The sequence below is a fragment of the Girardinichthys multiradiatus genome, chromosome 6 (assembly GCF_021462225.1).
Source record: "Girardinichthys multiradiatus isolate DD_20200921_A chromosome 6, DD_fGirMul_XY1, whole genome shotgun sequence".
In the NCBI taxonomy this organism is placed as follows: Eukaryota; Metazoa; Chordata; class Actinopteri; order Cyprinodontiformes; family Goodeidae; genus Girardinichthys; species Girardinichthys multiradiatus.
The window spans coordinates 31,307,368-31,335,332 of NC_061799.1; the positions used below are offsets into that span (position 1 = coordinate 31,307,368).

Below are 27,965 nucleotides of genomic sequence, written 5' to 3' on the forward strand. Positions count from 1 at the left end.
ACAGACTTCCCACTGAGGTGCCTTGATACAGCACTCTGGGAACAGCCTATTCGTTCAGAAATTTCTTTCTGTGTCTTACCCTCTTGCTTGAGGGTGTCAATAGTGGCCTTCTGGACAGCAGTCAGGTCGGCAGTCTTACCCATGATTGGGGTTTTGAGTGATGAACCAGGCTGGGAGTTTTAAAGGCCTCAGGGATCTTTAGCAGGTGTTTAGAGTTAACTCGTTGATTCAGATGATTAGGTTCATAGCTCGTTTAGAGACCCTTTTAATGATATGCTAATTTTGTGAGATAGGAATTTTGGGTTTTCATGACCTGTATGCCAAAATCATCCGTATTAAGACAATAAAAGACCTGAAATATTTCAGTTAGTGTGCAATGAATCTAAAATATATGAATGTTAAATTTTCATCATGACATTATGGAAAATAATGAACTTTATCACAATATGCTAATATTTTGAGAAGGACCTGTACTTTCTCCTGCTGCTTCCCCTGCTGTGGCTGAGCCCGGCGGTCTGCATGTGCCTTTATCAGTGTTCTGATGCTAGCCCATCATATGGCTGACCTAAGCCCCACTGGAGCATCTGGCTCTGGTGGTCTTACTTTCAGTGCAAATCGTTCAGTCTAATTAATTCTGGCCTTGTCTTCTTTTTAAGAGCCATGTGTTGCACATTTGTGTCTTTTTTTGAGTTATTTTTTGATCCTGTGTTTTTTTATGTAGGTTTTACATGGAAAAATATTACTTTGTTTCCTCTTCAAGTTACCTTTTGTAATAAATGGATCTGAACACAGATGAATACCAAACATTTAATGAGGAGCTCAGGTTTTAAGATGAAAGCCATAAATCATGTTTCCACCGCAGCATCCGGCATACCACCAAGCTATCATATCCCAGAATCCGCAGCTGCTCCCTGCCGCTGTCTCCCCCAGTGTGAGATAATCTGATCCCTACTCTCCCACAGACAAGGAGAGGGGAGGGGGATTAGACTCCAGCCATGCCACTGATTCCGTCATAACCTCTTTTAGCTGCAGTTGAGCTCCCAGCGGAGCGGTCTCTGTGCCGTGTCACAGGGTTCGGCATCACTGTCTTCCTGTCTCAGAGGATGAAGCAGTGCTGATTGGTATTCTGCTTGAAACCAGTGCTGGCTGTGACAAATGGCAGAATGTGAACCACACTGGGGAATCTATGCTGACACTCCTAACAGTGTCTTTGCTCTGTCAGAGCTACAGCTTTATAAATGGACTGCAGGTTTCTCAGGAAATAATAGCCCAGCTTACATTTAGGTAGCTCAGGTTTTCTCAAAGTCTCTTCGACAAAACAATGGTTTGTGTGCCAATTTATCTCTACAAGTGCCATAAAGGTGTCAATTTTAAGATGCACGCTGTTCTACCATCTAATCAAAACACAGGTTTTCTTGACTTTAGAACTTTTCCATGTTTGCCCCGGCCGTTTGAAGATAGCCCTGAGGAGGATATGAAAAACACGTGTTGGCCCATTTTTTCCATCCTCACAACTAATCTTTTTTCCTGCTTCTGCTCCACACTTGTTTATCCATCTTGGAGATCTTGACTATTTTTACTGGATGTCAGACTTCTGCAATGTTTTGCAAAAGTATTCACATCCCATGAACCTTTTCATATCATGTTACAATCACGAAGTGTTTTATTGAGATTTTATTTGGCATACCAACACAATAGCCCATAACTTTGAAGAGGAAAGAAAATGATGCAAGGTTTAAAAAAGTTTTTGCCAATATAAAATCTGTTCAGTATTGTGTATATTTCTGTTCTGCCTCCCTGAGTCACCACATTTTAAAACTTTCTTTCAATACAATAACACATGTAAGTCTTTTAGGGTATGTATCTACCACCTTTGCTTTAAGATGAAACGTATTCTTTAATTTTCCATTGAAATTAGCAGTGTATGTCCAGTAATTTTCAATCTTGCCAAAAAAATATCAGTTGGACATATATCTAGACTTTGACTAGGTCATTCTAGCACATAAACAACTGGACTACAAGTACAAAGTAGAAAATGACTTAAAATCTTTAGTTGTCAAAGCAGGTATGAAGCATTCCTAAGGTGTGAATGAACTGATGGATGGTGGAAATGAAGTTGTTTTGGAGCAAAGAGCTACACAAACCATCAAAACGGTGAAATGACCAGCACCTGTGGGAGGGGAAAGGGTGGGCCTTCCCAATTGGAAGATTCCCCAAACAAACTTTATAAATGCAAGCTATTGCCTTATGTATTTATTTTTTTCAATACACCCACATTTTGGTTCTGTTTCTCAAGGCATGGTGAACCGAGAGGTTCTGGAGCAGGTGGAACGCGGGTACCGCATGCCCTGCCCGCACGGCTGCCCCGAGTCGCTCCACGAGATGATGAAGCAGTGCTGGAAGAAGGAGCCAGACGAAAGGCCGACGTTCGAATACATCCAGTCCTTCCTGGAAGACTACTTTACAGCCACGGAGCCACAATACCAGCCTGGAGACAACCTTTAGTCCAGGGGATTTAGGTTAAACTCTTAGGTAGATCAATAACAGAATTTGAAAGAAAAGAATATCAATTAAGAAATAGGCCACAATGACACTGGCACACCTGAAAATGATTGTCCCTGATGTACAGTGGGACCAAGTGTACGAATGGGTATATTAAGCTCTGGGATAAATCCATGTGAGCTGGCCACAACACTGTGATACAAACAGACAGATGGAGACGTGTTTTGTTCCTTTTTTTTTTCTTAACTTTATAAACTTTTTAAATAATGAATTTATCCCACCTTCCTACAAATTCCCTTTTTTATGTTAAAATCACACAGATCTTTAAATCTGAATCCAGACATTTTTATATGAGCAAGAGTTCGGTTTGAATCCGTTGGTGGATTAAGGACGTCTTTTTAAGTGACCAATAACTGTGGTTAACTTGTCGAGTATGTGATATGAGTGTAAAGCGCGTGGTTAATTAAATAAAAAGGTCTGCTGTATGGATGTAAGAATGTACTGAGAGATCAAAGCTGATGTACAGTTTGTATAAAAAAAATATTTTTAGCAGGTGTGATCAGGTGGATGATCGAGGATAAGACCTTTTTTTTATGATTGTTTTTTGTTTTGCCATTTTTTTCTCCTTTTTTATCATTTTAATTTGGGGAATTCTAAAGCAACATTTCGATTATTTCCTTTTTTTTTTATTATCTTTTAAAAAAATGGAAAAATGAAATTTCACCTGTGCAACTAGAAAAAGAAGATCCAAGTTAATTTGTCAAATTGTCTTTTGCTGGGTGTAAAACTCTAATAAAGAAACTAATATTTTTACTTTTTGTTGCTCAAAGGTAAACGTTGAGTTCAGGAAGCTATTAAATTATCGAAGTACGGGGAAGATTTTTGGTAAAGGTGTCAAAAACCTTCAAATAAATTTCCATTTTTTATTAGTCTTTAAAATATTATTAGGTTTTTTAAGGTAATCAGTGTTGAACTTCTAATTGGCAATCCATGGCATCCTCTTTGGGGGGAGGGGTCCAGGAATTCATTTGTAGCACCCCTTAAAAATTGTATTTATTTCAGTTTTTAATTCATTAAAAAACTTGATCCAAATGTTGAGGAGCTTTTTAACTTTAGCCCACTACTTCCTGTTTCCTTCGGGGTATATGCTTTGACAAAGACACCCCTTTCTGTTGGCACCTCTTCAAAATGGGAAAGGCATGGGAACATGCCATTAGAGTAAGGTAGGAAGTGACAAACAAAAGTCATTTGTATACCCTTACAAATGTCTACAGTCAGAGTAATCATTAAAACATCTGAAACTGACAGGTTTATCATGCTAAAAATCTGAAATCTCTAAATCTTACTGTTGAAGAACTGCAACTAGTTGAATAAGATGGTACTGCAAATAGAGGTTGGATTTATTTTGAGCTTTTTACGCATAAATGTGAGGGGTGCTGTACTTAGGTATGTGACATTTACCTCCGTTTTCACATTCATTACCTACTAAAAGTCCGATAACAAAAGCACATAGCGGAGACTATGGTTGAGCCATGGCTTAGTTCTTTAAATAAATAAAAAATGTCAAAAGTCTGTTTAAATCCTCACGGGTACTTCCATTACTTTGGAATTCTTTAAAAGTACGAAAAGTTAGACAATATGTAAGATGTGAATTTTTTTTTTGTCTTTCTGTGCATTATTCATGTAAGCGATTGTCCCTTAAAAGTGGGACCTGATCTAGTCTGGGTATAAATGATGAAAGTAATGAGAACTAATATGATTTTGTACAGAATAAAATAAAAATGATAAACCAAGTGTTTCATGTCTGTTTGACATCCACTGAAACATTCAGTCTCATTTCACTTGGCCAGTGAATAGAATAAATGTTATTAATTTACACAGTTTAACTGTAAGAAAGCACATTTGCTTTAATCATTCGGTTAATTATTAGTTACAGCTGTACTTTGTAAATCAACATCAAGTTGTCTACTACACATCGTCTAGCTGTGTCCACAAATAAAGTGCCAAAGGTGAAGAAGACATTGCAGTTCTACTCATCTTCAATCCTGTTGGGAAGGAAAATACATTGTAAGCAAAAGTGCTCTAATATCAAGAGAATATGCTTTTATGATGTATTTATGATGTAAAGTCGAGCCTTTAAGTGACGCTCACCTGACCAACTCCTTGTACTTGTCCAGAGCCTCTTGGGCCACGTACTGGATGAAGGCTGGGTCGTGCAGCTCCAGCTCTCCGGGGATGTCGAGTATGAGAGGGGGAGAGTTCAGGACGTTTACCTCCACCTTGGTTTCAGTGGCAGACATGTTCTGCTCATCGTGGCTCTCTGGTGCTACCTAGAGAGAAGAAAACGCCATATTACATTTTCTCTTGCAGATGCATGAGTCCCCTTTTTAATTTGGGATATCCTCCAAAAGTTAATTTATTGTATTAATTAAATTCAGAACGTGAAATATGGTCTGATAAAGCAGGGAAATTTCAGCTTGTGACTTTCAGTTCTGTTGAACTTAACCAAAGTGATAAACTGCAAGTCTTTGCTTCTGTTAATGTTGATTCAGATTAACAGTCAATTAAAAAATCACCTGCTTAGAGAATTTGAAAATTATATAAGACCAATTACAAAAATAGGGCTTTTGACACAAATGTTGACCTACATTTGTTTTACTTAATACTTGTGGGGTTCTGCTACATATTACTGGGGCAAGGAGACCATCAGGCTGTGGATGTGCTGAGGAGTTAAGGTAAATTAGGTTGTTTCAGAAGTGGCCTTCAGCTTGTTGGCTCTGATATCTCTCATTTCCCTTTTCAGCTCATAGATTCTCTGAAGGAAGAGAAGAGTGAAATGCTCTGAAATTTCCCGATGCTGTGCTTGCATTGGACTTGATGCAACACAGTGAACCAACATCAGGTGATGACATGCCACCCCAAATCATCACTGACTGTGGAAACCTCACACTGATCAGCTTGATTCTGTGCCTCTCAACTCTTCCTCCAGACTCTGGGACATTGATTTCCAAATGCAAACTTTGCTTTCATGTGAAAAGAGAACTTTGAGGACCACTGAGCAACTGCCTTAGGAGGAGGCATACCACTAGAAATGCAAGTTATAGCAAATGTTCTGGACACAGTGGCTCTTGAAGCAACAAATCCAACCACATCCCACATGTTGTCAATGTCTCTCGAACTCTTAAATTGGCTTTGCTGCACAATCCGCTTAATTCCAGTGAAACATGAAGTGGGACATCCTTATCTTGTCGTGATAATGTGTTCTTTACCCACAAACCCCTATACCACTGAACCCCAAAACATACTTTGCCAAAACCCATTATATAACGTGTATTTACACCAGTCCCGTGTAAAACTTACAACAGTCTGTATTTGACGAAAACATCTCATGAATCTAGCAGCACGTTTTAAATGTCTCATAACACAATATAAAATTGAATGTAGAGGTGCAATTAATGCTGTGAAGAACATTAAACAGATAAATTGTTGGGAGTTGTGAAAGTATAAGTTTGTCTTGGTTTTCCTCGCCGTTCATCCACCAGTTTTTCCTTTCGCTCAACTTTTCATTAATATGTGTGAATGGAGCACTCTGAAAAGCCAGGTATTTAGCATTGAGCCTTTGTGGCTTACCCTTCTTCTGGAGGGTGTAAATGAATAAAGTTTTCTTCCCTATGATTTTTATTGGCCAACATTTCTGTAATAAAATTCTTTAATTAATTGATCCTATGCAATGTTCAGATTTTCAGAGTTTCACGTTTTGAATTGAATTGCTGAAATAAATTAACATTCCCATGATATAGTGAGATGCACCTGTAGAATCCTTGATTTAATACATATTCACTGCTTATTTAATCTTACGTTTGTCCCCTCTCATCCATTATATTTGTGTCTCACCATTGAGATGCGGAAGATGTTTTGAGGAGCGCTGCTGTTGCTCACGGCCTGAGCCACCCAACTGAATTCAGCTGCCATGTTGCTCAACCACTTGACTGTCTCATCCGTATGATGCTGGACAATGGACAAGATCTCCTCGTATTGCTCTTTGGAGACGTCCAGCAGCTGGGATATTTCATCCAGCTCCACATGCAGCTCCCGAACACTTGGGCACTCTGGGGAGAAAGGAAAACATGAGCTGCGTTGTGTAAAGTTGTTGGCTGGAAAAAGAAAAACGTTTAAGTATAGAGGTGCTTCACCTGTGAGCAGAGCTCCCTTGCAGGCCTCACACTTGTTCTGAAGCTGCCAGCACTCTGAAGTCTGCCTGCGAAGGTCTTTGCAAAGTCTCCTGTTCTGCAGGAAGCGAGGAAAGCTCTCCCAGTCTGTGCAATAGAGCAAAATATGTATAAAATTATATGCAAACTACTCAGCTACAATGGCACATATGTGGCATCAACAACCTGAAAAGTCCAGTTACCTTTCTTTGTCTTCTCCTCCACAGTCTGATGAAGGTCATCAAACACTTGGGTGACCACAGCTCCAAACTCCTCTACCACGCTCTTTCCAAAGTCAAAGAAGGACTCCAGCACTTCCTCCAGCCCAACGCCTTGCAGAAAGCCTGAGTCATGCCCGGGGTCGTAGGGATTGGAGGTACTTTCCTCTGACAGTACATCCGTGTTGTTTAGGAAAGCCTTCTGCAGGACTCTGTCGAGATTGCTGCTCATCCTGGAGACCAAGGTGATGCTGCGGTTCACCAGAGTCCCCACCTTGCTTATCACTCGCCTGAAGGAATCCTCAATTTGGAGAACATCTGTCTCCGATTTATCAGGGCCCTGGTTCACCAAGATGTCCCCTGCTTCCAGGGGCCGCTCTCTGGGACCAAACCGCCTGGAGACTCTTTGGAAAAATGTTTCCACCTGCAACATGAACGTTATGGCAGTGTATTTGACCTTTGTAATTTTAGTACTGTGGGCGGCGAGATGATTTTGAGGGTTATAGAGAGATTATTTAACAGGTCTTTTGATAAAAAGGGAAAGGAGAGAAGGTGATGTACATTGCCTTGAAAGGTATTTTTACCTTGTGCCACTTTTTCACATAATGTTACACTGTAAAGTAGAGGCAAAATCCTTGCCAACAAAAATTTGAACAGTGTGGTATACATATATTTGATCCCTCTTCACTAATACCTACTTAAAATCCAGCGCAACTAAATGTTTTCAGAAGTAAGCTAATCAGTAAATCGAGTACACCTGTGTACAGTTTAATCCCAATATAAATCCAGCTGTTCTGTGAAGACTTCATAGGTTTGTTAAAGAACATTAGTGAATAGTTTCATGAAGACCAAAGAACACAGCAGAACAAAAACTACCAGGGTCAAAATTGTCAGCCCCCCTGATGCTAATAGTCAATTGCGCAACCCTTTTATTGAATGGCAGCATGTAGTTGTTTGGTGTAGTTTGTGACAAGTCTCTGGCACATCTCCAGAGGAATCCCAGCCCATTCTTCTTTCGCAAATCTCCTCCAGATGTGATGGTCTTCTAGCATGGACCCTGGTCTTCAGTGCACCCCACAGATTTTCAGTGGGATTCAAGTCAGGGCTTTGTGCTGGCCAGTCAATAATGTTTACTTTGGTTGTTTGGAGGTAGCTCTTCACCAGGTGTGACGTATGCTTTGGGTCGTTGTCATGTTGGAAGACAAAACGACGACCCAGACCAAGTTTTGCTGCTGGCTGCTTGAGATTTTCTTTCAAAATATTCACATATCCTTTCTCCAGGATTCCTTCGACCTAAACAAAATTCTCAGTGCGTGACCCACTGAAGCATCCCCACAGCATGATGGTCCCACCACCATGTTTTACTGTGGGGATGGTGTTCTTTTGGTTATATGCCTTTCCCTTCCTTCTCCAAACATGAGCAATGTCTCTATGGCCAAAAAGCCCTAGTTTGGTCTCATCTGACCAAAGAACACGCCTCAAGTATACATAATATTTTTCCAGGTTGTCCTGTGAGCCTTACAGAGTCAAAGTACATGATTGTACAGTAGTTTGTGCTTCGGCTCAATAAAAAGGTCAGTTCTTAAGGGGTCTGGTCATTTTGACCCTGCTAGTTTTGTGAAATAATTTTGTTTCCAGGTGCAAAAGATGTTTGGGAAACCTGTGTTACGAATTTGTTGATCTGTTTAACAGCACTTAGGACATTTAAAAAAAAAAAACTTTTGTGACAAAAAAAACAATTTCATAGGGGGCTAATAATTCTGTCCTCAACCATATGTTGTAATTCAGCTGATAAATACTGTGTAGTTACAGTTTTTGGACCTCTAAAGACCATTTAAAGTAATCAACTTGTCAGGTAAAGCAAATATTCAGTTTTCTTTTGTTTTGTGGGATAACTAGAGGCATAAATGGAGATCAATGATTATAAAAGAACATGTACATTTATGTTGCAGGGTTTTTATTTAAGTAAACGATTACTGGCTGTTTAGTCATGTTGCAAAGCCAAATGGAAAGTTTTAACCTGTGGTTCTTTTTATAACAGTGTGAGAAGGTTTTCATACCTTAGTGTGGAAAGAAGCAAAGCCCCTGCGGCATGTGGAGGTGTAGAAGGTTTTACATGCATCCTCCAGACAGGGTCTGCATTCCTCCCACTCTGACTGCAGGGAGTCCTTGCACTGCTCTTCTGCCTCCTCCAGCTTCTCAGTCACATCCTTTGCCAGTTGGGCTGCTCCCTGGTGAAGGCATTGAGAGCATGCATCATATGAAGTATCATGTGTTTGAGTCTTTTTTCTCTTATTTATCTTAGGTAAGTTCTTGCCTTCTTCTTGTTGCTGTTGTGCTTCAGAGAGTTCATGAGGTGCTCGTGCTTCTGCTCATTCCTCCACATCACCTCCCTCATCTGTTTCACGCCGTACAGAGCTCTTCTTAGCTCCTCGTTCACAAGCTTCTCACCATCCTCTGACAGCTCTGAGACACAAATGAACACAATGCGCCATTTTCTTTTCTCACACAAACTGGAAACAAATTGAATTGATTTTAAAGGAATATTTAGAACATGGTTGGTTGTGTTTTGTCTGGATGGGGGCAAGAATTGAAAATGATTATGCTTTTGCCAACTCACGGTTTAAGATGTCCTCTGAGAAGACATTCATTTGGTCCGCAAAGGCAGAACTGAGGACACATGATGTTACGGCGAGAAGCCTAAAAGCGAGTAGGAGCCCCATTCTTAGTAGCGATGTTTGATGCGTTAAAAATCGCTCTGTAAAAAAGACAAGATTTGTTTGCTGGAGTTACAGTGGTGAATGCAGTTTAAAGTCAACTCTATGCATGTCAGGCTCTGTGCAGAAAAGGATACATAATTTTAATTTTTTTTTACAAATACAAATCAGAAAAATGTCAGACTTTTGTATCTCTTTTACCATGAGGTGAATAAATACAATTAACAGACATCTGAAATCACCAAATGAGTTAAAAAAAAAGATTTATTCTAATTGCGTTCAATTTAATCTTCATATATATCTGGTTGTTCTTTAAAGACCTTAGGAGTTTGTCAGAGAACATTAGTGAACAAACAGCATTATAAAAATCAAGGAACAGAGCAGACAGGTCAGGGAAAATGTTCTGGAGAAGTTTAAAATAGCATTAGATATGAAAACAAATCTATTAAAGGCTGCAAAAGATTTGAGACTGGGGTGGAGATTCACCTTCTAGCAGGACACTAATCATACATCAGAGCTACAATGGAATAGTTTAGATGAAAGCATGTTCATGTGTTAGAGGAGTCCAGTCAAACTTCAGACAAAATGCTCTCTATTCAATCTACCTGAGCTTGAGCTGTTTTGCAACAAATAATAGGAAAATGTGCAAATCAGGTATAGATATGCCTCAAAACACTTTAATCTGTACCTTAAGTAAAATATGGTCTTTAACAAGCATTGTCTAATAAAGATTGAAAAGAAATGCAAGTCACACTTTTCAGATTTACTTTTTTTTGTGCATTCACTTTTTACTTCTCAAACATCCATTTGATTCTATTCTGTCACAGAAAAAATCCCAATAAAGTACACGGGACTTTATTGTTCTAATAAGTTAAAGGGATGTGAATACTTATGCAAACTGTTTTAACTTTTTTTCAATCTGCTCAGTTAGGTTATGGGATTTGAGCTTGAATGTGGTTTAACATCAGAGGCGCTTGTCATCTTCAAATCTACCACTAGGTGGTGCTAGACAACTGCTCACAGTGTGGTCACTTGAAAATCCTTTTCTGTTTTAGAGTCAGTTCGTTTGGTCACACAAGACCATTAGTGTGTATAGTTTGTAAGAGCAAAAATAATATAGAATTAATTGGTGATAAAAATGAGTGACAAGTAGGAAAAATATTCAGACGTTCTCACATTTGCATATTAAATAGTGATATGTTTTACAACATTTCAAAAGCTACATGCTGCTGTTTTTATAGCAATTTAAGCGAACTGGGGTCCTGCAGTTTAATGTGTTGCATAACCATATGAGTTATATCTATCCTTCTCATGTGATCCCTTTTTTCCATTTACAGCTGACTGTAGTTTTTACTCTAAGCCAGACCATCAAGAGGCTGACAGCAGTGCGTGAGACCTGAATAAATTACATTATCTGATTTATCTCAGCAGGGAAACTGTGTTTACGTTTAGACCCATCTGCTGTTACAGGAGTCCAAGCTCCACCAAATCCAAGAAGTACACAGAAAACAAAAACAAAAATATGTAAATTCTGTTTACTTGCCAGTTTGGCACAACAGTTGAAATCACCTGCCTTGCCCCCTGGCAACAAGCGAGGATTTATTCCAAATGGAGATGTACCCATTTGACTTAGGGGTTTAAATTGATTATAAAAGCTGTTCGATTAAATCCAACCGCCATCATATTTAACCATTGTTTCTAAAAGTATTGTAAAAAAAAATGACAACACTAATACAAAAAGGTAGAAATATATTAAAGCAGTATGAAAATTGTCAAAGACTGAAAAGAAAAAGATTAGTAAAAATTTTAGACATAAGGTAGGTATCTCACTGTAATGTAAGGAGCTAATTCTTTCAGAAAGACTCAGATTTACTGAAACATCACTAAGAAAATGTCGAGTTCAAGTAAAATGCATATTAGACTGAAAGATGACTAATAAAAAGAGGAAAAAAATCAGTTCCAGCAGAACCAAAAGAACTCACCTGCAGAAGACTGAAGGTCTTACTCTATCTGATACAAACAAAGTGCTTTGTGTGAACACAAGTCTTTGGGTTATGTTGACCTCCTCAGGTCTATTTGTGCTCATCCTACGTGAACTTCATCCTATTACTGTCTTTGCTTGAGGTTGATGCCCATTAATCCACTGCTGGGCATGCTGACAGGAAGGCTTTGCGTAAGTGGTCATTTCAAATGTACTGCTTGTTGTTCATAGAACTAATTCGTTTTTTGGTGGTTTATAATGAGCATCTAGTGGCTGGAAATAGTTTTAGTTACCAAACACTAATAAAAGAAGATTGATTACCAATCATGTTATAGGCTTCTTTGTCTGGGTCTTGGGCCTAACAATACTAACACATTCTGAAGCTGTTTCATCAGACTGAGCTCATTTTATTGTTTTGATTATTGTTTTGTTTGATGATGAATTTAATTGTTTGTGTGGGTAAAGAAACATTTCTTACTGGGGGAATGAAAACATGACATCAACAAGATAATTTTGCTGGACATGAGACCATCTGATTCTAACTGCAAAGAGTTCTGCAAACCTAGAAACCATTAGTTTAAGCTACTGAAAATGAACTTTGCGAACGTTTTTGTAATTCCTGAACTTTGCCACATTTTACATTAAGACCACAAGTTTCAATGTAATTTGGAAGAAACGTATTTGATAGATCAACCCAAAGTAGCGCATCATTCTAAAGTTGAAGGAAAAAATCTAGAGACAAGACTTAAAAATTGACTTTCATAGTCTTCATCCAGCCTGACTGAATCTAAGCTATTTTGCAAAGAATTGAGAAAGAGAGAACATTTCAGTCTCTCGTTGTTCAAAGCAGATAGAGACATATCACAAATATAGTAGCTGCTGTAAAAAGCTGCCACACTTTTAAGATTTTTTATTGCAAAAAAAAAAAAAAGAGACTACTTTGTGTTGGTCTATTACATAAAATTCCAGTAACACACATTGAAGGTTGTGGTAGTCAAATGACAACAATGTCAAATAGTTCATGGGGTGTGACTACTTTTGTAAGCCACAACCATGTTGCATTAACACAAACAAAACATACCCTGGATCTGCCTAACCGTAAATGACTTCAACATATCCCCTCATCAGATCTGAATCTATTGTATCACAGGATGCTCTTATTCTTCTCCATCTGAAGTTTCTCTCAGAAAGCACTTCTTCATTGTTCCTCCTCTTCCCCAGAAAGTGTGCCCTCTTCAGAGTCTGTGACCCAGAAAATCGAGTCCTTACAGGATTATAATCATAAGCAGACAAAACTTTAGCCCTCGTTGACACTTTTGGCACCTGGTTCATATAACACAACAGGGAGAGTTGTTCTTCGGAAGTTCTCCCCTGGCCTAGGTGGACTAAAAATAAATAAATTCCAAATAGTAAAAGACCGCAGGCAAGTAATTAATCACGGAGAGATCAATATAAATCAAGAGTTTTAGGCACCAAACCTTGGAACATGATCACATTGCTGTGTTTTAGTTTTTGAACAATAAATAAGTTCGAGACATAAACAGCTATACAATGAACAAAGGGTTGATGAATGTTCTCTGAGGTTAAACAGAACTGAGAAAAGTTATGTCTCGCTCAGAGACATAACAGAGAACCTGATTTCAGCGGGACACAGCCTCCCTTGCAGCTCCATATGATCACACTAAAAGAGAAAATCCATAATCACTGAGAGAAGAAATGTGTTTTTCCTTAAAGCAGGGCCCCTCGTGAGGTCCTATTACAACCTTTTTGACTCCATATGAATTTGAATGTGTTATGGGTTTTAGCTTTATGTTTTATAGCTTCTTTTGGTGTTCTTGGTTTTGTTTCTTAGAATTGTTCCCCCTTTTTTCCCCTTCTTTTGCAGTTGTTGTTCCTCTCCCCACCTACCTTACCTTCTTTGATATGCAGTATACAGTTGAGATGAGATATTTGCAAACAAAGTATGTACAGGTACATTTCAGTAAATTGGAATATACATTCTGATGAGGCTCATTGGTCAAATTTAAAGTACCTTTTGAAAATAAAGACCTTAAATTAGGAACTAAAAATACTTTTCATTATGACCACATTCCAGCATAAAAATAACTTTATTTATTGGTCTGATGTAATACTCTAATCTTCTAAGAAATGAAATATGTTCTCATTAGAGTTTAGCTAAAAATCACCATAAATAACAGAAAGAAAGACTGGAAAACTGCAGTCTGTGTGTAATTAATCTACTGTATATAATGTGTTTCACTTAGTGAATTAAGTTACTAAAATAAATTAACTTTTCAATAACATTCTAACCTATTGAGATGCACCTGTGATGACAAGTAGCCATTTTTTCTCATCACATTTGACTGATGTGGATACGGCAACGTCTGGCTAGTGTTCCACAAAATCAAGCTACAGAAGTGCAGGTGATAATCTTTTGTTTGTTTGTTTTTTACTTTGAACAGTAAGATAAAGATCTTCTAGAAAGTTCTCAAGTTTCATTTGTGTCCTGAATTTCACTGAGGGACAATAAAAGATATATTTTATTTTACGACCGAGTCCTTTACATGTTATGTGTCAGACTTTATGACCAATCTTGAGAAAAATCCAAATAAGTCTACTCTGTACGAAAATAGTTGGCAAACATAACAGTTACATCATCCCTGCTACTGCCCTCAAGTGGCCAAAACAGAACACTAACATTGCATTGTGCAGGTGGACTTTCTCCAGCCTTGTAAAGTGAAAGTAACGATGACCAAACAACTGGAGCTTTGAGCTTTTTAATTTAAATTGCAAACCGAGATTAGGCTTTTTAACACAACTTTAGAGATGCTGGCATTTTTAAAGAAATGTTAAATCTAGTACCCACTTTTTGTTCTTTCTAAAGGTTCCTTAAATGATCATGTTACACAAATTCAAGCAGTGTAATCAGAATCTGTTAGCAGCCATCATTTAGTGTGAGCATTCCTAATAGTAAAATCACAAAGCAGCGCACACAGAGAGGAACAACTGTGCCGAACAGATGTGAGGTACGCCTGGTTTTTCCAAGCAGTGCGTTCAGCACTTCCTCTCACGTTAGGAGTCTTTATGTTTTTAAGCTTCTCCTGTTGCTGCAGCAGAGGTACCACCTCAGATCCGAGTAGGGCAGGAAGACAAGCTCATCTCAAAATCTCTTCTAACTGACGGAGACAAGAACCGCGAGATCAGAACAAGTCTGCATCCTTTTAACAAAGTTTATTCCTTTTTGTTTTATTTATTTGACTCTTTGTTTTGCAGCAGCATAAACAATACCTGCGCTGAAAGAGAAGAAAGAGAAGACTAAACAGTTACAAAAAATTGGATTTCCCTCCCTATTTTGTTTGTTTTCTTTTATTATTATTATTTTTACTAGTTTATCCTGGTAATAAAACAACGGTGGGATACCTGCAGATCCAAGGTGCCGTGAAGCTCATCGGGGGCAAATTCCAATGCGATGCTGTGGATGTGACTTCAACCAACAGAAAAACAGACTCCAGTAAACAACCATGAAAGGTAGGGTTCATTTTAATCATAACAACTAAAATCATTTTAAAATTTACAACAAGTTTATAAACTCCACGTGTTAGTGATGATTGTTTGATCAGTTTTTTATTCCTCGCTCTTTTTTTGTCACTTTTTTTGCGCTCCTTCTCTCTCCTGGTCTGGGACACGAGAGGAATGCGTGGGCTACAGCCCTAACATCTGGTTTCAATTACCAAACTCTGTTTGGGATTGTTTTGCATCTTTCCATTGATGAACACCAGACAGTAACTCAGATAAAAAAGAGCAGCTGTCCATAACAGAAGTTATATGCATTTATCCACTTGTTAGTTTAAAAGTTGGACCGAGTTCAAATAAATCAAGTCTTGCTGAAGGAACTACTGAGTCAGATTTAATTGGCGCATATAAAAAAAGCTTTATTGTGGCCTCACTTGTACTCCCACTGCTTTTAAACACACACAAAAAAACAAAAAACAAAAATAGTATGAGCCACGCTGGTGCTGATGTAAGTAAAGGCTTATAATAAACTCGACTGGATGCTCATGTGGTTCCCTGATGTGTTGGACTAAATTAAGACCGGGGCATGTCATTTCCAACCTCACTGGGTAAATCACTAAGCTGTGAACTTGTAAGAAAGAATGAACACCCCAAGACTTCTGCCCCCTTGTGGCTGATCTCGGAAAACCGTAAGCTGTGAGAATAATTGCAGGGCCTAACAAAAGTATTCACACCCTGTGAATGGTTTCGCATTTTGTCACGTTACAGCCAAAAACCTCAAGGTAGACCGACACAATGTAATGCTTGACTGTGGAAAAAGTGATTAAATCGTTTTTTGTTTTTTTGTTTTTTTTTTTTACAAATAAATATCTAAAAAAAAGGTGAGAGTATATGTTATCCACCCCTTTTTAGTGATACCCCAAAATAAAATCCAGTGCACCTCATTGCCTTCAGAAGCAATCTAATTTGAAGAGATATTTCACCTGTATGTAATTTAATCTCAGTATAAATCCAGCTGTGCTATGAAGGTCTCAGAGGAGAACATCAGAACATTTTTATTCAGCAGGAACAGAGAAGCAGGTCAGAGTGTATGGGAAGAGCTTAACATATAGGGAAAAAGTGGAAGAAAACCACTTGGAGCCTGCAAGAGACTGCTAACAGAGGTACAATGTAATTGTTTAACATCAAACCCTATTAATGTGTTAAAGTGGTCCAATTAAAGTTCAGGACCAAGCTTTAATTATTGCAGTGAGAGCTAATTGGAATAGTAATGAACATTTTGGTCTAATGGAAAACAAGTATTTGCACACAATCCTCTTTGCAAGCCAGCCGAAGTTCCTCTACACCAACCTTCAATCACCCCTAGCCTTCTCGACCTTAGTTTGTGCACTGGTGTGCAGTCATATTGAATCTGGAAATGGTTTTCCTCAAACTGTTCCTAAACATTTGGGAGCACAAATTGTCTTTAATTTCTTTGTAGCCTTCAGCAATAGAAGTTCTGTTCACCAGAACTAAAGGACGTAGCCCAACCCCTGAAAAACGATCCCACATCATAATACAGCCTCCACAAAACAACACCTGGCACTCTATGTTCAAGCTAGTGCCACTCTCCTTACAACCACCAAACCCAGAATGGTGCATTGGAGTGCCAGACTGAGACAACACATCTCCATTGCTCCGGATTCCAGTGGCGGCATCCTTTATACCACTATACCACCCAGCATATTGCATTGCACTTATTTGCTGCTCGACCATGTAAGCCCCTTCCCTAAGGTCTCTACGCATTGTTCTTCAGCTGATCTGAAGGTCACAGAGTTTGGATATCTGCAGACAGTTGCCAATCTCAGCATGTGTTGTGACCATTTAGTGATTTTACCTAGACTACATTTTGTGGCTGAGCTGCTGTTGTTCACAGTTGTTTCCACTTTTTTATTTCATGGTCAACTTTTTGCACAGGTGGCAACGTGTCCTGGTACCATGCTGGTATTTTCTGGGCTCCTGAGAGCAACCCATTCTTTTACAAATGTTTATAGAAGAAGTCTGCAAGCCTAGGTGCTGAAACTTTATACACCTGTGGCCATGGAAGTGGTTGAAACATCTGAATTCAATGATTTGGTTTGTTTGATCAATACACTATATTTAGCATGAAGACATAAAAAATGGCATTAGTTGTTTTTCTAAAATAATTTGTACTATCCAAGGTTTTGAAAATACAAAAGACTTCTAAAATGTTCTGCTTTCAGACTACAGGGAAAGTGTAAAACTTAATGAAATTGCCATCTGATGTAATGTTAATGTTGAGCAACCTTCTCTTAAGTAGCACAGCTGTAGACTCTACAAACTAAATCCAAACAACATTCACTCTGATTCACATTCTTTTTAAAAAAAGAAAAAACATATGAAGCTTGATTTCCCTGAATGACTCTTGAGCAGAAAAGGATGCTCATGTTGTCCAAGTGTGATACAAACACAATCATGTCAGTCATAAACATAAACCGGAAAATGTTTAGAGGAGCTGTTGAGAAAGCCACAATTCCTCTTTTAATTTTTTTTTTTTTTTACAACAGCTTGAATTATTGCTCTCGCTCTTTAACCTCATCATGGTGTCTGTTATGTGGTAGCTGTGATTAGTAGCTCATTTCCCAGAAACAAACAAACCCACATTTTCTTTTTCAAGTTATTTTTATGGATATTTTATCCTAAGATCATTGGAAACATGCATCTTTTCTTTTTTAGGATTGCTCTCTGCCTTTATAATAAAATTTGCATTCAATTCCTCAGTCTTTGTTAACACATGGCTTGCATTTAGACTGCTTACTGAAATTTGTTTACAAAAATATGAATAGTATGATTAGCCACTTATGTAGTAATCATGTTAAATGACGTGCACCTTTGAAGGCTAAGAGTAGTTTTGTTTTTTTCTGGCCTGAAAATATTGTTTATTTCTTTCTTCTTTTTATTCCTCCAGACGAATTCACTGACGAAGAGGAGGTGCAGTCCTTCGGCTATAAACGGTTTGGTAAGCATTGTGTGCCTCCTTCATTTCTGACCACCTTTCCTGTTTAATTCCCAGTGACACATTGGTCATGTTAATACAAGTTACTGCATTCTAGAGCTGTAGTATTTTGTTTGGAATAGATCCCACCTAAACCAATTGCTTCAGTCAAACAGAAACCTGAATATTTTAGAAACAACCTCATTTTTGGCTTCTTCCTTCTTTGTTATTTTTCTTCTCTTTATAACACTACTGTGTGCATTAAAAATTCAAACCACATACTTCTGGGTGTTCCTGACCAGCTGCTGACTTTCCACTGTTTTCACAATACCAGCATATTTTTATTTCACTCAGCACAAAACTATTTATATATATATATATATATATATATATATATATATATATATATATATATATATATATATATGTATGTACACAAAACTATATATATATATAGTTTTGTATACATACTTTTCTACTCACTTTTTCTTTGCTTGAGTGTTTTATGATTTCATATACAGTGATGACTGCTCTGATCCGTATAGGTACTAGTATCCCCTACTTTCTGAAGTAATCTTAAGGATTAGATACTAATAACGTGTTACTTATCGATTTTACTGGTTTACATATAATACCATACTCTCTGGTCTTATGCTGTTTTCCTGCTGAATGAAATGTTTTTATCTGTTTGTTAATGAACTCATGGCTCGACCTAGCAAAAAGAGGGCTTATAAAACTAAGTTTTGAAAATTATTGGATAGTAAATTTATGCTATACTATTCGCACTTTATAATCTTTATTACTAAATACAGAATATTAAATGCTGTTTTCTTTCCATGAAAAGATGTGTTATAGAACCACTTCTGCACTGGTGTTCCAAGTGAAAGACATTGTACCTTTGGGATTAGCTATAGCTTAACCTTAAATATTAGATGACTAGCTAAGGGTACATGTTTTCTACTGTTTTTGTGTTATATATTACCTGCAGGACCTTCTGCTGCAGCGAGATCTTGTGTCTGTTGCAGGGCAAGTACAGTCAGTCAATGCCGAAAAACCAGATTGAAATAATACGAGCTTTGAAGTGTGGCACTTCTGAAAGTTGTTTTTGTAGACCATATAGGCAGTAAGGCTTAGTTGGTAATGAAAGACTCTAAGTGTTGTAAAGTATTCCACAGAACACAGTAACGCAGCATATATTATGTAGAAATAATGAAAGAAAAACATCCCAAAATGCTCATTATCTCTTATTTCATGAGGATACTAAACTCATACTAAACTAAACTCATACTAAAATGTTGAGAAATCACTTATTTGATTCTAGTAGTTTTTTTAGTAGTTTTTTTTTAGTGAGGGGAAATATTATTTTGTGAGATATATTTGATTTTTGTTCACTGGTGCCACACCTTGATGACACCCCTGCTGTTTGTACCCCTTATTTCGCTGATACACAGCTCTTCTACTTTATGGCATATCACAGGGTTGGTGCATAAAGAGAGAGGGATCTTTGACGAAATAAGTCATGATGCCATTTCCTCTAAGGAAGTTTCCAGAGAATTTGGGAGACAAACTGGCCCAGAGCATCACCGATCCTCCACTATACAGTCTAAATCTCATCTGACCAAAGCACAGTTAAAATTCCACATGTGTGATGGTAGGATAGAAAATGCTTTTTTCCTGACATGGTTCCCAAACAACCTGTTAGCGTATAAATAGTGTCTAATGTCCCACTCTTTGGAGTTCTCTAATAGTGAGCTTTGGACATTCTTTTACTTCCCTTACCATCCTGCTCACGGTGCGTTGCGATAAAAAAAAAACCTGGGTCCTCATTCGTCCTTGTTAGTTCCAGTTATTTAAAACTTTTTGAAGATTTGGGCCCGTAGCTATTTTCCTAAAGACATTTTATGACTTAACACCAGGCGACATCTGCTCTAATTAAATACCGTATTTTCTTGCTCTTCCCATCTGTAAGAGTGGCAAAAAGAAACAGGTCTCTGTGTCCACCCATATTTTTACCCCAGGGAAACAGAAATTAATTAATTACTAATTAATATTTCCAAGCCACTCTAACGACATTCAAGTAAAACAAAAATTAAAAACACATTTAATTTCCATCTATTTTATTGGCACTGCAGGGTCTGTTCACTGGTGATTTAGTTAAAATGAACATTTCTCAGTGTGTTTTTTCCCCACAATAAATCATTGTACTTCAGTGAATAGTTAGAATTTTCAAGATATTTTAGTGTGATATTAAAACTATGCAATAAAAGATTCATTTTATTTAAATTTTTTTCACATCTTTACCAGTGGTGCTAAAAAGTGTGCAGAGTGCTGTTGGTAAATTAACCTCCTCTTGACTTAATGCAGTGAAACTGTCAAACAAGGCAATGTCCATTATCCAATGACCCAATGCAGCTTATTCTCCATTACCGCTGTTTGTAGCCTCCTTTTAATTATGGTGTATGGTGTAATTATGGTGGTGTAACTTCAAGATGATGTATTGGTGGACCCCGGGGCCCTCTGCACAGATCAAGTTATTGCACTTGGGGTTCTGTTGGTTAAGAGGTGTTTTAGTGTTTGTTTGTGTGCTGCTCCAGCATTAAGCAGCCATATGTCAAGAGGTGCGAATACAGCAGGAATCTAAAGACTGCATGTCATCACATTTAGTTTATACACTCCTCTTACTAGGTTGACATCCGCATGTGTTGCTGCTGCTCTTTGAATAATAGGACAGTTTGGATTTTCTTGGTCCCAAACCAAACATATCTCTTGTTATATACAACTTCATGTCACTAAAACAAGCTTAATGCAGAACATTATTTATTTTGAGCACATATATATATGTGCTTTTTATGCAGTGGCTTGACTTCTGGTTACCAAACAGCTGTGAACGTTCAGCTTCAAGGTCAAAGGATCACTTCACAGAAAATGCATTTTCCAAGTATCTGACATTTACATTTACAATTACATTTACAGAACCTTCATTGTGTGGTAATTAATTTGGCTGAGTATAAATACTGTAGAGAAATACAATATCTTGCAAAAGTATTCACACCTTTTAAACTCGTTTTTGTCCACAAACATCAATGCATTTTATTTAGATTTTATGCGATGGGCCAACACCAAGTGTTGCATAATGGAAAGAAAATGAAATATACTTTTCAAAATTTCTTACAAATAAAACTCTGAAAAGTTTGGCATACATTTGAATTAAGCTCCCTGAGTAAACACTTTGTAGAACCACCTTTCACTGCAATTACAGCTGCAAATCTTTGGGGATGTGTGTCTATCAGCTTTGCACATCTAGAGGCCGAATTATTTTCCTTTTCTCCTTTGCAAAGTAGCTCAAGCTCAGTGAGACTTGATGGAGAGTCTCTGTGAATGTGGGTTTTCAAGTCTAGCCACAGATTCTCAGTTATTTTTAGGTTTGGACTTTGACTGAGCCATTCTAACATATGAAAATGGTTAATGCTAAACTATTCTGTCCTAGTTCTGCCTGTATGTTTGCAGTTGTTGGTTTAAGGTGAACCTCTTTTCCAAGTTGAAGTTATACATTATCTTTTAAGATTTTCAAGTATTTAGCTTAATCCATCCTCCCATCAACTCTGACCAGCTGAATAACAGTATTTCACAACATGATGCTGCCACCACCACGCTGGAGATGGTGCACTCAGGGTAATGTGCAATGTTAGTTTTTCGCTTATATCATTTTGTATGTAGGCTAAAAACGTTTGATTTTAGAGCACCCTCGACATGTTTGCTGTGTCTTCTACATGAGTTGTGGTAAACCTTACATTTAAGTTTCTTCTAGCAATTGCTTTTTTTGTGCCTTTTCCACCAGATTTGTACGGTGCATAACTAATAGCTATGCTGTCAGCAGATTCTTTCACCTGAGCAGTTGATCTCTTGCATCTCCTTAAGAGTTACCACGGGCATCTCAGTTGCTTCTCTGATTATTGCTTTCCCTGTCCAGTTTGTCAATTCCATATAATCCCAGTAAAATACACTGAAGCTTGTGGTAAAATGACAAAATGTGAAAAAGTTTAGTCACTGAGCCTTCCTAAAAGTCAAACCTTTATGTTTTTTGTTTTGCTTTTTGATTAAAATACCACCTGGCTTCTGCTCATAGTTTGCTGTTCTGAACTGAACCTTTCCATCTATAGAAAAAAAGCAAATGCATTTTCCAAACATGCAAACTACTCTTTTAACTTGCCTACCACACATACTTTTGCACTGACAGAAAACTCTTGCCGCCCTGCCATTCATGTGTTTTCCTCAAGGAGAGGAATGAAGTACATAACTCATTCTGGCATCTGCATTCCGCAGAAGGTTTTTTTCCCGCTCCAATTCCAAGCCTGAGATGCTGCTAATTTGCTTCCCGTGTCTGTACTGGAAGTTTATTCAATGCAAACCTGTAAACTCAGAAAGCAGGAGAAGTCTAGTGTGCAGCAGCCAGGATGCAGGTCTGTGCTGTATCAGCAAGAGAAATGGAAAAGGAATGGATTTTTTTTCTCTTCAAGAAATGTCTTTTCTACTTCATTTTCTCAGCATATCTATGCAATGGTTGCTTTTATTTTAGCACTTATCATTTTCTATTTTTATGTGATTCAGCAGGAAAACATTTGTCAACACTTATTTTCGGCAGAGGAGTCACATTCCTTGCCTGACTTTTTGGGAGCAAAACAGCAAGTGGCTTTCATTTACGGGGACTTTATTATGAGAAAAGAATGTTTTCAGAATGCCTGCCTTCTACTTTAGACCCCCCTCCAGGGCATGCATGCATGCAGTTTGTGCCCTGGTATCCTAATGAAAGATTACTCTTGTGTTTTTAATAAAAAGCAGTCCGGGAGGGGGAATTCAAAGGAGTAAAGAAGCAGAAGACATTAAAGCATTGAAGAGATTTTAGAAAAAATGTTAACTGTGGGATAAGAAAGCAGAGACAATGCAGATAAAACAGCACATATATAATATTTACTCGGATGACTTGTTCATCTTATTTCAAGATGTTACCGTTCACTAAATTATTGGTTAGTACTTAACCGACCAATAGAAAAGAGGCATAAACAAATGACAGATAGTCGAAATTTCTGCTTCCCGCTGTGAAAAAATCCAAAGTATGCCAAAAACATTTCTACAGATTTAGGATGGGCCACGGTCAACTATCTAAAACCCTTGCTCAATTATGTCTAGATTAAGTCCTGATTCTCTTCATTTATTTTGTGTGTCTGACATCCAGATGTTAATAAGAATATGACAAACTCTGCTTTGGAACATCTTACCAGACAGGATTTGGTCAGACCATGAGTGGGAAGAATATGTGATTTCTTTTAGATAAATGTGAGAAAAAAAGTTAATAAAGATGTTGAATTATGTACATTTTTAATACTTAGTAGTCTCTTTAATGCAATAAAGCACAGTTTCTTTTTCACAATCTATTGAATAGTACCGGATTTTCTTCTGTTTTCTTGCTTCCACCACCAGACTAAATAGACCTTACCAATATTGACCTCAGATAACCTTGGCAGTAGTACCTAAAACATTTGAACAAAGATCAGCATGCATCTTAAAATTAATCTAAAGATACTTATATTTTATTGTGATGTAGATAGGATGTAAGAATTGTGTTTGGTAATATCAGCAGTGAGGTGTGAGAAACCAAATATTCAGACTCAAACAGGCTGGTGTAAGATTCTTAGAGCATGATAACCTTAAGTAAAAATACAACAATTTCATGGTATTTATACAAAAACTGTTTTTACTTGACAAACTTAAACTGAGCGCAGCTCTGCCTGCTGTCAATAAATGTCCATCCATTTGGGAGTGAACGAAAGATGCAAACTAAGAAAAGTTTAGGCCAAACTAGCTTCTTTGTTCAAGAAAAAGAATAGAAAATTCAAAGAAAATCGTTATATTTACCCTTAGAAGTAAGAGGTTGTTGACTGCTGTGTTTCTGTTAGTGTTTGTCTATGTAAGATTCAGGTTGCTCCACATGGATTTATCTGTTTCTGTGTAGACTAGCAATTGAAAATGCATGCATCCTCCCTTAGGTTAAACTGTAATTGTAGGGTCTTCCTCTTTGAACTAAACATAACAACATAAGTACATTAAGGTGTCATCTAAACATCTCCACATTTCTATTTCTGTGGCATTAGTAAGAGTTTGCAGATCGAACAGAGACCAACAGATGAATAAAGTTGCAGCTTAATGCGTCCAGTCATTTCTACCGTTGCTCTTGGATTATTGTTTAGTTACTCGTACTCGTCGTCTTCCGCTTTATCCGGGACCGGGCCGCGGGGGCAACAGACTCAGCAGAGACGCCCAGACGTCCCTCTCCCCAGACACCTCCTCCAGCTCCTCCGGGTGGAGCCCAAGGAGTTCCCAGGCCAGCCGAGAGACATAGTCCCTCCAGCCTGTCCTGGGCCGTCCCCTGGGCCTCCTCCTGGTGGAACGTGCCTGGAACACCTCCCGAGGAAGGCGTCCAGGAGGCATCCGGTATAGATGCCCGAGCCACCTCAACTGGCTCCTCTCGATGTGGAGGAGCAGCGGCTCTACTCCGAGCCCCTCCCAGATGGCCGAGCTCCTCACCCTATCTCTAAGGGAGTGCCCAGCCACCCTACGGAGGAAGCTCATTTCAGCCGCTTATATCCGGGATCTTGTTCTTTTGCTCATGACCCAAAGTTCATGGCCATAGGTGAGTGTAGAAACGTAGACCAACCGGTAAATTGAGAGCTTTGCTTTTCGGCTCAGCTCTCTCTTCACCACAACGGACCGGCACAGTGCCCCCATTACTGCGGCAGCCGCACCGATCCGTCTGTCGATCTCCCGCTCCATTTTTCTCCCACTTGTGAACAAGACCCCGAGATACTTAAACTCCTCCACTTGAGGGAGGAACTCCCCTCCAACCTGAAGAGGACAAGCCATCCTTTTCCGGTTGTTTAGTTAATTATAGCCAAATAACCAGTGCTGGTGTGGTCTTTAAATAACACGAGTGGAAATTTTACCAGTCTACATGTTTAAACAGACCAACTTCTTAGTGTTTTAAGGAGTAAAAACAAATGGGCAGACTTTCCAAATGTCCAACATATTTTGCTTTATGATGACTAAACATTAAAATATGTTTTTGATGGTTTCACCAAAATAAAAGGAAGTTTATATTAGCAAAGAGAACAGAAGACAAATAACAAATGTGAATTATGCTGGCAAAAGCCAGGCTTCAAAGGTTAGGAAATGACAGATGCTAACAAACGTATGACATTATTAAAACCTTTATTTAATAAAAAGATTGATAAAGGAACAGGAAGTAGTTCAATATAGGAATGGAGACTTAGTTCAGAATGTTTAGATGTTGAACTATGAACATGTTTAGTTCAGTTTTACCTCTGTGAAGCGGACTTAGAAATAGTTTTAGATCAGGATGAAGCGCCCAACACTGTATATTAAGTATTACAGTTATGGTAAAGTTATTTATAACTAAGGCTGAAGAATATTAGGAAGTTATGTGATGCAATGTTGTTCAATACTGTGATTACAAAATCCATTCTGACAAATCCACTTTTCCGCTGTCCTCTTTTTTTCATCTGTCATTTTTAATGCTCCCATTAATCTCTGTGATGTTTATGATCTTAGGCCTTATCATACAAAAGTCATCTACAACAGGCCGAATATTACATTGGCTTGCAACTCGTGACTCCATGGCTCCTGGACTATAATAGCCAACAATTCATGCATTCCAAGCAGTCCTCTGACATATTATTATTGCAAACACTGATAATGCAATCATGATATATATGTAGAATGTTTTGGAGCTTTGCCTTTAAGATTTATTTATTGTAATATGAATACAATAAATATATATTTATATATCCCAAGCTGGTTTTAGCCGGCGCTTTTTTAGCTGGTTTATTTAGGGTATCTGCTCCATGTAACTTCCCTAAAAAAGTGTTATCTTAATGGGAGAGATGAGTGGCGCCTCTTTAGTTTCCACATCATGAGTGCCCATGCTTTTTATGATTGGAAATAGCTCCAGATAATTTTTATATTTTGTGAGGAAGGAAAAAGTGCATGAGCCCAATCATTTTTATCAGGCTTGAAGAACTATTGTCCCAACTGCTTCAACTTTCAACTTAACTATACTGTCAGCACTTTTAACACAGGCATGGCAGATGTGGGGAGAAGTTTGGCCTTTAACTGAATGAAGACCTCAGAAGTAAAATATGACATGGTTGGGTTTGCAGAGTAGCTTCTGTGTGTGAGTGTTTTTTATATATAGCTGCTGTTGCTTTAACTAGAATCAGTCTCACCAACCTCATGAAATCTTTTTACACTACTCCCTCAGTAGCCCCCATGGGAAGATGTTGGCCAATTTTGATGGCAAGCCTTTAACCCGCGTCATCTGATAGGGTGCCTTTTCTCACATAATAGATGTTTGTCAAGCTCTCTGTTCACAGCCGGGTTTGGCCCCATTGCAAAAACAACAGGCGCAATGTTGGAAGTGTCTAAGTTAATTTTTGTTGAAGACGTTCCGCATCTATCTCAGCAACACTGTATATCTTAATGGAGGCTTACTGGCCCTAAAGAGGGCCAACCCTTAAACGAGTTAAATGTGTTTTTTCTGTTTTGCTTTGCTGTAAATTATAGTGCTGTTCGCTGTCCAGCTCCCAGAGCTGACTGTGGTGCATTTGTTCCTCTAGTTGTGTTTACATTGGCCCTCTACCAATGCGCTGTATTGGCTTCATTATGTTTAACAGCAAAAGGTTTTCCATTTGCAAGGTTCTCAAATGTTGAAATTGTCCACTGAAGGCATATAGCATTCTATTAACATCTGCACAAATTCATTTAAGGAAACATAAAAAACAAGTACACTGATGGTAAATGTTTGTGGGGTCAACTATACAACATCCAGAGTTCTAGTTTAGGTTCACCTATATCACTTGGAATCAGATTTGGAGATCTACTCACACGCAACTACGCCGAGCTTATACACAGGAGAAAGATTCAGTTTCTGAAGCATTAAAAATGTAATAACAAACATGTTGTCTATTCATTTTCTCAGAGTTTGACCTGTTTTGGCAGTACTTCAAAAAGTGTTGCAAATAAAGATAAAAGTTTCTCTCTAGAGATTAGCAAATACAGAGCAGACCTTTATAGTCAAACATCATTGCTTGTCAGGCCCTACACCATACTAATAAATGATTGTGGTCTAAAACCAGGTGTTTCAGTTTCATTGTCCAACCTCTGTACAAGTCCTACTGCAGTTGAATTTTCCTATTAGTTCAAACGGTACAGCTTGGTCCATGTACAGTGGTTGGACAATGAAACTGAAACACCCGGTTTTAGACCACAATAATTTATTAGTATGGTGTAGGGCCTCCTTTTGCGGCCAATACAGCGTCAATTCGTCTTGGAAATGACATATACAAGTCCTGTACAGTGGTCAGAGGGATTTTAAGCTATTCTTCTTGCAGGATAGTGGCCAGGTCACTACGTGATACTGGTGGAGAAAAACGTTTCCTGACTCACTCCTCCAAAACACCCCAAAGTGGCTCAATAATATTTAGATCTGGTGACTGTGCAGGCCATGGGAGATGTTCAACTTCACTTTCATGTTCATCAAACCAATCTTTCACCAGTCTTGCTGTGTGTATTGGTGCATTGTCATCCTGATACACGGCACCGCCTTCAGGATACAATGTTTGAACCATTGGATGCACATGGTTCTCAAGAATGGTTCGGTAGTCCTTGGCAGTGACGCGCCCATCTAGCACAAGTATTGGGCCAAGGGAATGCCATGATATGGCAGCCCAAACCATCACTGATCCACCCCCATGCTTCACT

General features: G+C 38.3%; 3 protein-coding genes across 4 annotated transcripts in view; 2 read left to right on the plus strand and 1 right to left on the minus strand.

Annotated features, from left to right (window-relative positions):
* The window catches only part of yes1 (YES proto-oncogene 1, Src family tyrosine kinase), a 36,653-nt gene extending 32,357 nt beyond the window's left edge, over positions 1-4,296 (plus strand). The window contains exon 12 of the mRNA XM_047368178.1: positions 2,297-4,296. Within this exon, the coding sequence (XP_047224134.1) occupies positions 2,297-2,505 (209 nt within the window). The 3' untranslated portion in view covers positions 2,506-4,296. The remainder of the gene's footprint in view (positions 1-2,296) is intronic.
* Positions 4,297-4,383: 87 nt separating this feature from the next.
* Positions 4,384-11,742, minus strand: clul1 (clusterin-like 1 (retinal)). Of its 2 annotated transcripts, XM_047368179.1 has the most exons (9): positions 11,628-11,742; positions 9,549-9,686; positions 9,246-9,394; positions 8,989-9,159; positions 6,914-7,352; positions 6,696-6,818; positions 6,397-6,611; positions 4,654-4,832; positions 4,384-4,547 (listed from the first exon to the last, which is right to left on the minus strand). In XM_047368179.1, exons 2-9 carry the CDS (start codon positions 9,649-9,651, stop codon positions 4,532-4,534), a joined length of 1,395 nt encoding a protein of 464 aa, XP_047224135.1. In that variant the 5' UTR covers positions 9,652-9,686; positions 11,628-11,742; the 3' UTR covers positions 4,384-4,531. The 2 variants fall into 2 exon arrangements, with proteins under 2 accessions (XP_047224135.1, XP_047224136.1); XM_047368180.1 differs by lacking the exon at positions 4,384-4,547 and having other exon boundaries at positions 4,650-4,832.
* A 2,894-nt stretch (positions 11,743-14,636) lies between these two features.
* The window catches only part of LOC124870129 (collectin-12-like), a 66,235-nt gene continuing 52,906 nt past the window's right edge, over positions 14,637-27,965 (plus strand). The window contains exons 1-2 of the mRNA XM_047368654.1: positions 14,637-15,154; positions 18,108-18,158. Of these exons, the coding sequence (XP_047224610.1) occupies positions 15,148-15,154; positions 18,108-18,158 (58 nt within the window). The 5' untranslated portion in view covers positions 14,637-15,147. The remainder of the gene's footprint in view (positions 15,155-18,107; positions 18,159-27,965) is intronic.

Bases quoted from the DNA above. Each gene is read 5' to 3' on its own strand.
- clul1 (XM_047368179.1), bottom strand. From the start codon at position 9,651: ATGGGGCTCCTACTCGCTTTTAGGCTTCTCGCCGTAACATCATGTGTC. The intron at 7,353-8,988 runs GTATGAAAACCT...TTCATGTTGCAG, and splicing joins TTGCTTCTTTCCACACTAAG to GTGGAAACATTTTTCCAAAG. The intron at 4,833-6,396 runs GTGAGACACAAA...TCTTCTCTCTAG, and splicing joins ACATCTTCCGCATCTCAATG to GTAGCACCAGAGAGCCACGA.